Genomic DNA, 12,079 nt, shown 5'->3' with positions numbered 1-12,079 from the left:
TAACTTTAATTTAAAATAAGAATCAGTTTTGTAATTACAAATATTTTTAATAATAATAACTGAATAAAGGCGAAATTATACATAGTTACTGAAATGAGAATGTTGAATTAGTTACGACAGTTGGTGCTGGAGCTGCTGCTTCGACTGCCGAAGACAGCAAGCGTCGCAAATATGTCGGTCTCTGTTGGTCTTACATCTTTGTGCCGTTTGGTGTCGAGACGAGACACTTGGCCCGTGGGGCCCAGAGGCGCGGAAAATGTTCAAAATACTATCTACGCGCCTCAATAAGGCTACTGGAAACCCAAGCGCTGGCAGCTATTTTGGTCAACGGATCAGCCTTGCTATCCAGCGCGGAAATGCTGCCAGTATTCTTGGTACGCTTCCACCTAATGTTAGTCCTAATTTTATGTAGTCATAGTATTGTATATATAGTTATAAGATTTGTTTTGTTAAAATGTTGATGAATTGGAATCCGTGATCAAATCGTGGATGTATGGTAATGTGAACGTGATAGGCAAGTGCTTCTAGCGATGCGATCGTTGAATTTTATTTGAGGGATAACATGAGTATCATAATTTTAAGGATATTACGTTACATTTCGAGAAAAGTAATCAGCAGCCGAGGAAACGATCAAAATTACAACCATATTTTTTGAGCTTTCTTCATTTTAAGACCACTTCAAGTTTGAGTTAAGTTCAAGTTTTATTTATTCATCATCATTTCAGCCGGTAAACATCCATTGCTGGACAAAAGCCTCCCCCAAAGTTCTCCACGACGCGCTGCCCTCATCGAACTTATTCCGGCGATCTTGACCAGATCGTTGGTCTATCTTGTTGGGGGGCCTACCAACACTACGTCATCCGGTACGTGGTCGCCATTCGAGGACCTAATTGCCCCGCCCACTGCCACTTCAGTTTTACAATCAATCAAGTTTTATTATAACTAAATAATTGTTTTACTTAAATTTAAAAATAAAACTTGGTTGTGTAATAAATAATTTGAAGTGTAGATCTAACAAACACAATTTAAAATCTAGCGACAGTTTCTGAAACGGGAATATTGATGATGTTTTGACACATAGAAAGGGTCGATGAAAGTAGATGGATTGACGAATTTATAGTGCTAATGTAGATGGAATGGATTCCGTGATTATATCGGGGATCAAAATATCTTGATATTTACTGAAATGAGATGTTTGATGAAGAAGATGAATTGAGGAAATTTAAAGAGTGTATGTGGATGGATTGGATAAAACGCCAGGCCTACCAAGAATCCTTGATACATGATTCAAGTGGAAGAAGTCGGGAAAATATCGTGATTACTGTCAGCAATCACGAAAAAGAAAGTCCGTAAAACGAAAAACCAATTACTGGACAAATAAGACTTGATATCTTGTCTCAAGGTGACGAGCGCATTGTAGTGCCGCTCAGAACTTTTGGGTAATGGTAATTGATACAATATTATTGAAAATAATATTGTATCAATTACCATCAGCTAAACGTCCTTCTCGTCTCGTCCCTTATTTTCATAAAAAACAAAGTCTCAACTATCCACCTTCCATTTTGGGAGACTCATATGTACGAAGAATACCACACTATTTGGTTTTGCAATAAATAATTAGTATTTATTTAAATGTACCTTGCTTATGCCAATAAGTCCTACATTTAATATCATACTTCCTCCGTCCGTCATAAATATAGACATCACTAATAAGGTACGTCCAACACGCTGAGTATAACCGTAGTCCATTTAATTATCATTTTAACTTAGAACATCCGTCGTGAAGCTGAGCTGCACTTGAAACTATCCACTTATAAACAGTTCCAACCATTTCCTCATCACATCATCCAATAACTGATTTACTTTTAAACCAGTCTTGTTATTCTAAAGGCGGTGCAAATGTGTAGGGAACAAATTCCGACGGGGTAACAGACTAATAGTAACAAAAAGTTATAAAGGCCATTCAGAGCCGATTACACACTGCCACACTGTAAAAAACATCTCGCGGTGTATTTTTCTGTTCAATTAAGGCGACACTAAATGCCGGCGACCGGGAGTGATATGAGTTAACGGCTCCTATGTAACAAAGCCAATATTTTCAAAATTCTTGCGTCGAAAATTTAACATTTTAAGAGGCGAAAACAATACTTTAATTGCTAGTAACAGTAATTGCTTACAATCCTCAATATTGATTACTAATCTTAATAAATGTACCAACACAAAAAAGTAAAAGCTATCAGAACAACTTTTATGAGAGCAGTATAATAGCTCTGGAGTGTTAAGTTTAACTAACAGCAAGCATTAGCGACCTACAAGTAAGACTTAAGGGTATGTGTAACAGGATAAAGTAGTGTTTATAGCTTCAAATGCTATATTTTCACCACAAAACTTGTCTAAAAATACCTTGTTTGCGTGTTTTCTGCTTACTCTTCGCCTAAACACTTAAATTTTGTATGAGAAACAAACCTTGACTTCTTTCTGTTTCTAAATATTCAATTTAACCAAATTATTTGACTTTTCTTTAGTGTTAATTCCGCCAATATTTGTCTTTAAACAATTCGACACGTGTTTCGAGACGATTGTCTCATGCCAGATTTTGGCGAATCAACACGTCCTGAGGATGCCTCGTGTAGAGGCAGAATTAACACTAAAGAAAACTCAAATCATTTGTATAATTATGGATTTCCGCAAAGTAGCGCCTACTTATATAAATTTTATTCAAGTTAATTTGACGTTCTGAAGTTTGTTGCCATTAATCCTACTAATATCTTCCCTTTCTTGGAATGCGACCGTGCAGAATGGGGTGTCGCTATGCCAACTTAATGGCTGACAGGCTTGCCCTGCATGTTTCAGTATGACAACTCTCTCTGTTTATTGAATTGAGATAAAACCTTTAGTAGCGACTGCAACGGATAACTTCTAGTATTAAATATTAGTTTGTCAAGCTAACAATAGCGTTAGAGACTCAATGAGTCTCGTGCCAGATTTTGGCGAGACAACAGATCCTGAGTATGCCTCGTGTAGAGGCGAAACACGTGTCGAATTGTTTAAAGACAAATATTGACGGAATTAACACTAAAGAAAACTCAAATTATTTGTATGATTATGGATTCCGCAAAGTAACGTCTACTTCAATATTTTTTTTTTAAGAATAGCGTGTTAATAATAAGATCAGTAGCCTCTCCTTTACAGCATCTACAAGGATAGAAGATAGGTGTTTATTACACATGATTTATTTTAAAACTAGGTGAATTACAATTGCGGTTCCCGTTCCAGAGGATCGCGGAGCAACAAGTAACTACTCCTTACTCTCAAAACAATGCACGAGCTATATTTGCATAGTAATAATATACGTGGCGTGCAAACAGTTCAGTATACCGCAAATTACGCTTTGCAACACTTAACATAATATTCTACATACACGACTACATACTTAAGTTGAGAAAGATTTGATAATTTGCTAATTCGTACTGTGGAACGCACTGTAGGAAGAATATTATTTTATGCAAGTGTTTATTTATTTAGTAATTAGTAATTTAGTAAGTAAATAAGTGGAAAAACTGCGTAAAAGATCAATCTCGGAGCAAATAGGGCCCCGTAGCAAGTGAAATTACTGGGCAAATGAGACTTAACATCTCAAGGTGACGAGCGCAAGTATAGTGCCACTCAGAATTTTTGGGTTTAACAAGAATCCTGAGCGGCACGGCATTGTAATGGGCATAGCGTATCAATTACCATCAGCTGAATATCCTGTTCGTCTCGTCCCTTATTTTCATAAAAAAAATACAATAATGTAGCTAACCACAGCACTGCCAAATTCATACGAAATGAAATACTAACTCCTTACATTTTATTGTGTTGTGTTTAGTGATTTGATACTTTCTTGCTAATTCTTCTCAACATAATCAACTTTACGATGTAGGCTTACTCAAGTGAAATCTTAAGATAACACGACAAAACTGATTTAAGTCATCAAAAGAATGATATTAATAATATTAATTACAACCATTTTAACATCATCACCAACATCAATCGGAAGACGTCCACTGCTGGACAAAGGCCTCCCCCAAAGATCTCCACGACGATCGGTCCTGCGCTGATGTGTATGTAACAATATACATGCTTAAATATAATTGTTTACAAGTATACCACTTTACTTTCTTTCTGCGCTCCTTTAGTCGAGTGGAGCCGACTTTAACTGAACGAGCTTTACATAACTCAGTCTATTTTTTCCATGCATGACCCGGAAATATACATTCATATTCATCATGTACTAATGTGATGACTAGTGCACCGGATTTCGGCTAGATTACGGATACCAAAACGGCGCCTCTTTCTGTCCGGAGGAAATAATTGTTAGTTTTATTTCAAGACATTTAATTTGAAAAGCTCATAGAATTACAATATAATAGCGTGCGATAGAGAAGAACATCATTAACGGAGATACAACGAAAAAAAGGAAAGCAAGACAAGTCGTAAAAAGTAAGCCACGTTTGTCATTATCTCCTAAGGATTTTGAATATTTTACCACTAGCTAACGTACTCTTTGACAAATCAAAATTCACAAGCCGACATTCGTGTATTAAAATATAACGAGGAATTAATGCGAAAGGTGCGTTGCTGTACAGGCAGGCGATAATATGCATATTATGCGATATGATAGCAGTAGCATGTCGTTAAGTTTCAATGTTATAATGTGATGTATATGTTATGTTCGCGCAGTGCTAGCGGCGAGCCAGTATGGTCGCGTGATCGGTCATCATGCGCCTCTTCCGCGGGCCGAAGCGCAGGGAAGTGACCGGGCCGCAGCTGCAGGGGCAGGGCTCCGCGACACCGTCTCCGCGCCGAGACGCTGCCGTCGCTACACAAGCCCCGCACGACTACACGCTCGTCACCGCACTGCCCGCCATGGTCATGGAAGACGACGTCAAAGAGATGAAGAAAGGTATATTATTTTTATGACTATAAGGCTTCGTTCACACGGCATTGTCCTGCACGTTTTTTTGTAATCGTTTTTTAACGTGTAGTCAATCGGGTGTTCATATGGTAAATTTTCATTCGTGTAAAAACGAATAGCCACAGTTTCCACACAGTGAGTCGACGTCACTGATGGATCCACGCTGCCACCCCTTCAAAAGACGCTCAGGTACTAAACGCTTCTTCTGTTGCTTGTTGCGTATGACATCGTGTCGTGTGAAGGAAACAAAGCTATACCATATGCCACTGCGAACCGAATACGTCAAAGTTCATTCGATTTGCTTGACAAGTCCGTTGAGTATGCGTTTAAACGTATAAGCGATACACGTTTTTTGCAGTACAATCGACGTGTGAATGGATCTATGTACGTTGTATAGTCACTATTTATACGTTAAGACGTAAACTGCAAAAAAACGTGCAGGACAATGCCGTGTGAACGAAGCCTAAGGGATGAGACGAGCAGGACGTTCAGCTGATGGTAATTGGTAATTGATACGCGCTGCCCATTACAATGTAGTGACGCTCATGATTCTTAAAAAATGAAAAATATCTGAGGTGGACTACAACTGCGCTTGTCACCTTGAGACATAAGAAGTTAAGTCTCATTTGCTCAGTAATTTCACTAGCAACAGCGAATGCTTACACATTACTGCTTCACGGCAGAAATGGGCGCCGTTTTGGTACCCAAAATCTAGCCGGCATCTTGTGCAAAAGAGACTCCCACTGGTAGAATAATTATTAAGGTTTTACATTGAAAATAGACTAAAACAGTATGTTAATGCCCGGTAAAAGAGATAGCAAGTGAGCAAAATGTTTCAAAACCTATTTAAGTTTAAATAAAACACTATTTAAAGGATATACACGTGTAATTTTTAACTGTGTTTTTACATTAGAAATACACTGCATTTGAAAGGAGTGCTGTTAGCGCCATCTGTTGCTTTGTAAACTTCATAATCACAACAATGAGAAATACTATCTTGACTCGTTTCAACCGCAGTCATCCTGAAAAATGTAAATTTTACGCAAAATCTAATGTAAAAACATTACCATTAGGTAACTGTGTTTTTAGGTTTAACAGTATTTAAATGTAACACTCGCGTTAATCAAATAAAATACAACTTATTAAAGAGAATTTTACAGTGCCGTATAATATTTATTAAATTTCTGATAATATCAATTTACCTTAAATATTTTCATGTCTTAACAACTTAGTTTTACCCACACATATTGCGCTGTTGACGATATAGGCGGCGCGAAAAAATCTACATTGGTGTTTTATTATCGAGATTTACTTATTTTAGTCGTGTTCAGGTCATGTGATATTTTAAATAATATAGTCAATGACGTTCAATACATTGTAATATATCAAAAGGCTTAACCTAGCTGACCACATAGTTAGTGCACCATAGTTGAGAGATAAAATTATTTTTAATTAATTGTCTAAGAATTTTTGAAACATGAGCTTGTGGAATATCTAAAGTGCAAATCAATTTGTTATATTAAATTAAGTAAATATAAAAACATTTCTTCCAATAAAATAAAATTATGCTCACTAAAACTGAGTCGATCCAAATTAAATAAATTTTACATCGAAATGACACATTTTTATGGCCAACTCGTGCTCGTCTCACAAAAAAGAGCAAATAACTCCTCAGACAGTTTTTCTGTATGACTTATTGATTTGGGTTTCCTCTAACTGTCCTAGTTAAAAAAACAGATTGTATGCCCAAGGGCAATCAGAATCAAATTTCAGTAATGTAACTAATTAATTAATATAAGAAATTTTAATATTTGAAAAATATTTTACAGTATTTGCCACGTGGGGTCGACGCATGGGAAAGAAATTAGATATGTTGAAGAAAACAGATTGCAAGGAAATTGAGGATACGACGTCTATCAAAATTGAGACCAGTGAAGTAGATCCTTCAAGTGTTACGGGACAATATAAGAAAAAACAAAATTGGAAGACGGGTCGCAGCACTTCAGACTCAACATCTTGTCAAAACGACAATGACACAGATTCTATCCGAAGTGGCTCGAGGGAAAGATCACCAAGTCCATTTAAATCTTTCTTTCACAGGATGGGATCAACTGGTATGTTAAATGCATCCAAAACGCAAACTCTAAATAATAGCAAGACAACGGAAACCTTCACAAATAGTCCAACACTATACAGAAGCTGCTCTACATCACACCTTTCAACATATATCAAAGCTGATGATCCTTCAGATGATATCGACTTGCAAAATAATCAAAATGAAAACAAAAATTCTCCCTCCAAGCAAAATCATAATATTTTGCAGACGGAAGAGACATTTGTTAACTCTACAAAGGCTGTTAGTTGTGATAATATTCCGAAATTAGATGGACAACAAAATAGTACATCTACTAAAAAGCCAAACTTTCCATATGCTTTCTTGCGATCAAAATTATCAGTCTTACCAGAGGAAAATAATATGTCAGCTCACAGATCAATATCAATGAGGCAAAGCTTTTCAGAGAGAATAGATCGAAAGTCTCCCAAATTTAGAAGAGAACGTCTATATTTAAGCAATTCGCGATCAGAGGAGCGGTATAAAAGCAGTGATAATATATCACTTCACGAAAATATTGTGTATAATAATTCTAAAATAAAAAACGATGACGAAATGAGTAGAAATAATCTTAAAAGTAACAGTGAAATCGACGGAACACCATACCCTTATCGACGTGTCGATGACATTTCTCGTAGATCATCCATGATATCACATAGGCCACCGCTTGACTACGATCCTATGCTCGTGCCAAGAAACAGGAATAGTCTTCCTGTATACGAATATAGCTCAGCCCTTGGATCAGTACAGGATTTAAGGACAGATTTAGCTTCCTCTACTCAAAGTATTCAACAAGAAATTCTTCAAGCTCATCGACTCAGTAACTATATCAGTTCAAATGAATCGGGATACGATAGTGACGGAAGACCTACCGATGAATATAGCAATCACTCACCGCCTGGATATTCCTGTCATCTATCAAATGGATCCAGTGGTTTAAATAGGGATGTACATATTGGAAACTTTGCTAGACAGCTAAGTCTTAATCAAAAGATTAACGGAAATAGAGTACAGATTCCAGCTAGAAGAAGTTCCACGCCTTGTGCTCTATTTCCAATTGATAGAAGTAATTCATACGGCTTAGAAAATAAAAGTGAAGAAATAACCAAACACACAAAAAACATGTCGAATCATAAAATAACGATGGACTACAATGATTCTAAGCCACCGCCTTTGCCTAAAAAGAACTTTAATAAGAAAGTTCCTTTTGTTTACAAGACTATAACACTGGATGAACGTGCACAAATAAGAAAAAATAACTTGTCACAATCACTCTCGTTTGAGCATTCGTCGACGCCAAACCTCAGTGATAATATTGCGATTTCAGAACACAGTTCCGAAATACTTCGTCTTCAAGATACAGATAATATCTTTGGACGAGGGCAGTGCACAAAACGGTTTAGAAAGCTGAGGCTAATTAAATCAAGACTAGATGAGAGTTTAGGTGTTTACCTCGCTCAACATAGGGCAGACATTGATAATAGTAGCTCCAACTACGAAATACGTTACATTGTTGTTAAACTTGACTTCGACGGTATTGCACACAGAGATGGCAGACTTCGAATAGGCGATGAAATAGTTAGTGTTAATGGCAAAGTTCTTCGAGGCTTATCTTCATTAAAAGATGTGCAACACATCGTTAATTCTTGCTCTACAGAAGCTGCAGTGGAAGAAGGTGCATTATTTCAAAGATATCAAGTAGATTTAGTTATGGCACATGATGAAATAAACCCACTTATACTAAGTAGAATAATAAACAATCACCCATTTGAGAATAATACTGCTTTACGAAATACACAATCCAGTGTACCTCCTGATATTATATCACAGACAATCCGGAAACCCGCGAACTCTAACCAAATATCTATCGAGACTCACTTTCCAACCGTAAATAAATATTATGTTAAGGAGCCGTCTAATAATCGCGAACAATTTAACTCCCACCAAAAATGTGAAGTTGGCGTTCAAGTAAATAACAGCTTTTTAACATCTAATCAAAAGAGCGACGACGAAAAAATACTAGAACGAAATTATTACACACCGCATAACTCATTACAAAATATAACGAATATAGAAATATCTATGCGATCACCATCTTCAACAAGGAACAATAATACTAATTATAGGCCTATCTCATTCCATAGTCCTAGACAACCACCGATTATTTCAGCTTACGAAAACGAAATCAAAGAAAACGCACACTATATAAAAAATGTTCCTAGGCTTTATCAAAACCGATCGTTTGAAAGCATACCAGAACAGCTGAGATCAAGTAGCCGGAGTAGGTTTTTCAGCAGAGTGGGCTCACAAAGATGTTCACCAAATCATTTGGCACACGTCTCCCGCCATCATCGAAATGAGAACATCCAAGACCACTGCTCCAACAGTTCACAGCATCACGTCGAATTTTGGAAAGGCCCAGGGCATAAAAGTCTTGGTTTTAGTATTGTTGGTGGAACAGATTCGCCAAAGGGACAGATGGGAATTTTTATTAAAACAGTTTTTCCAAACGGTCAGGCGGCTGACAAAGGCTCCGTATGTGAAGGTATTGCTTGATTATTTTTATGGATGTTTCTATTATTTTTTAATAGTTACTTATAATAATAAAGTATATTGTTACAGGTGATGAAATCTTATCAGTGAACAATGTGCCAACACGGGGCTTAAGTCATGCCGGAGCAATATCGCTTTTTAAACAAGTTAAGGAAGGAAAGATTGAATTGACGCTTTCAAGAAGAAGGTAATCTTGTTAATTTGAAATATAGCTTTAATAACAGATATATCAATGCAACAAAAAAACGTCAGTACATAATATATTTAAAACAATCGGATATATTTAAACTTATGAATAAATTTAGACTTTAAATGCGAATCCATCAAAACCGAAAATCAATAATTATGAAAAAAATAATGATAATGCTTACCTAATGCTATAATTTTGATTATCGCTTGTTTGTTTCGTGTTGTGTAACTATTTAGGAGTTTAATAAGAGCAAAATTATTGAATGGTTTGGAAGTCGTAGCCCTTTTATTTTTGTTTATTTCTGTGTTTTCTGGTTCTAGTAATCAAGTTCAATAAGGTCTCTGACACACATTTATTCGTGTTATTAATAGTATATTTGACTAATAATTTAAAAATTTCTATTTTCAGAGCTCCTAGGTCAAGATCTGTTGAACCTCTTGGGAAATACCGCAGTGATAACAACTAAATGCATCTAGCGGCGAATTGTCCAAAGAACCAAATTTTTCAAACGTGCAATATTCTTCATGATATCAAAGCCAAAGGCGTCGTAACGAATCTTAATGCTTTTCTTAAATTATTTATGTACGTAGTACTTGTGCCCTTATTTTAGGCTTATCTGCTTCAAATGTATGAAAATAATATATATGTAGATAAACTGTAAGCTTTATTAATTATAAGTGTAATGTAAATTAACATTTAACTAGTTTGTATCATTCAATTGTGAATAAAAGACTGTATTATTAAGAGCTATACTTTCTATTTACTTGTATCAATAGAATTGCTAGATCTCGTTTTCCCATTCGTTTTTTGCTGTCAACCCTTACATAACTTTTTTAGTACTTGGTACAGACGCCAGTGTCTATGTTAAGTATTTCTTTGTAAGTGTTTATACATTAATGTTAAATGCAGTCGCTAGCAATTTTGATAGACGCACTGTTTGTTACAATCGATAACCGAATAAGCCTTATTTTACACAATGTTATAGACTGATACTGTATCCAATATCATTGTACCTATGAATACTGCCAAAGTTTTAGTCATGTGTGATTAATATTTATAATGTATATACATGACACCAAGGCTACTGGTACACGAGGCTAAATAAAAACTTTGTCGCATAATAGTGTAAGCGAGTGCGCGATATAGGCAATACTCCTCCCCCGTTTTGTGCTGCGCGTGCCGCGAGCTTTGGTGTTAACAATATAAACAGACTCATAACTATTTTAAGAATATTGTAGTTTTAAAAGCGGTTATATTCATTATAGGAGATATAGCGCGTAGAATGAATACATATATTGAAACTTTATGTGCTTCTACAATAATAAACTGTACTAATTCAAGCTCCGCCTCACAGCTTTCTAGTGTAGTTTAATTAATATTTTAAAACAAATAAACTGAAAGCAGTAGCTCCGTCCAATGTTGAAGTCAATTATTAATAATTGAAGAATACAGAATCTGAATAGCTGATATATTATGTGTACCTACCGTTAAACACCGACCAACTGTTGTCAGAAATGTTTATTGTGGAATTAATGCAACGACAGTATTGTTATATTTATAATTACGGTTTGTAAATAATTTATGCAACAATGCTTCCATTTCTTTATAAAATAAACAATCAATATAATATATTCGTATCATTTATTTAAATCGTTACTAACTAAAAATAAAATAAAATAAATGACTAGCAGAATAAGACACTTTCTAAATATGATTCACTCCTGAAGACGAAATATCATGTTTATTGAAGGTTATATTGATTATTTGATGTCACACAGTATGGCAACACCGCGGAGAACCCAATGGTCAGGATGTTTTAATGTTGGCAACCACAGGGGCGTGATGAATGTCAAACCGGTACGATTGGGCTTCTTGTAGACTGGACACTGTAACGAATATAATATTAATTAATTAGTAACTATCAAATAGTAAGCCATCCATGTATAATATGAGACTTAAAAACGAGAGATTCTTGTAATGATATTTTGTGTATCTCGGAAATGCTATATGACTGCTAAATTGACTACACGAGGGTTTCAGGAGGTTTAACCAATCTAGCCTCATCTCTGGGAAAGAGCATGAAGCCCATTTCTCACAGTTTTGGATCAACCTTTGGTATCCCTCGCCATACAGATTTGTATGATAATTTATTTGACTAATTGAATACCATCATCAGCCTGAAATTTAAAATGCCCTTGATGTAACTCTGCAGCAGAGAGAAAAATAAGTCAAGGTCACAACTTAGCACTTGATGGTCATATTTTAA

General features: G+C 35.8%; 3 protein-coding genes across 3 annotated transcripts in view; 2 read left to right on the top strand and 1 right to left on the bottom strand.

Moving 5' to 3' along the window:
- The window catches only part of LOC126976745 (uncharacterized), a 43,681-nt gene extending 32,241 nt beyond the window's left edge, over nt 1–11,440 (top strand). The window contains exons 3-6 of the mRNA XM_050825303.1: nt 4,723–4,945; nt 6,787–9,615; nt 9,693–9,810; nt 10,222–11,440. Coding sequence (XP_050681260.1) covers nt 4,762–4,945; nt 6,787–9,615; nt 9,693–9,810; nt 10,222–10,279 — 3,189 coding nt within the window. The 5' untranslated portion in view covers nt 4,723–4,761 and the 3' untranslated portion in view covers nt 10,280–11,440. The remainder of the gene's footprint in view (nt 1–4,722; nt 4,946–6,786; nt 9,616–9,692; nt 9,811–10,221) is intronic.
- The window catches only part of LOC126976781 (5'-nucleotidase domain-containing protein 3), a 197,100-nt gene that overhangs the window by 11,579 nt on the left and 173,442 nt on the right, over nt 1–12,079 (top strand). The window lies entirely within an intron of this gene.
- Nucleotides 11,438–12,079, bottom strand: part of LOC126976729 (dynein axonemal heavy chain 8) — a 103,039-nt gene continuing 102,397 nt past the window's right edge. Inside the window, exon 91 of the mRNA XM_050825230.1 lies at nt 11,438–11,699. Coding sequence (XP_050681187.1) covers nt 11,574–11,699 — 126 coding nt within the window. The 3' untranslated portion in view covers nt 11,438–11,573. The remainder of the gene's footprint in view (nt 11,700–12,079) is intronic.

This window comes from Leptidea sinapis, chromosome 42, assembly GCF_905404315.1.
Source record: "Leptidea sinapis chromosome 42, ilLepSina1.1, whole genome shotgun sequence".
In the NCBI taxonomy this organism is placed as follows: Eukaryota; Metazoa; Arthropoda; class Insecta; order Lepidoptera; family Pieridae; genus Leptidea; species Leptidea sinapis.
The sequence above is the reverse complement of the archived record's forward strand: the minus strand, read 5'-3'. Positions and strand labels throughout refer to the sequence as shown.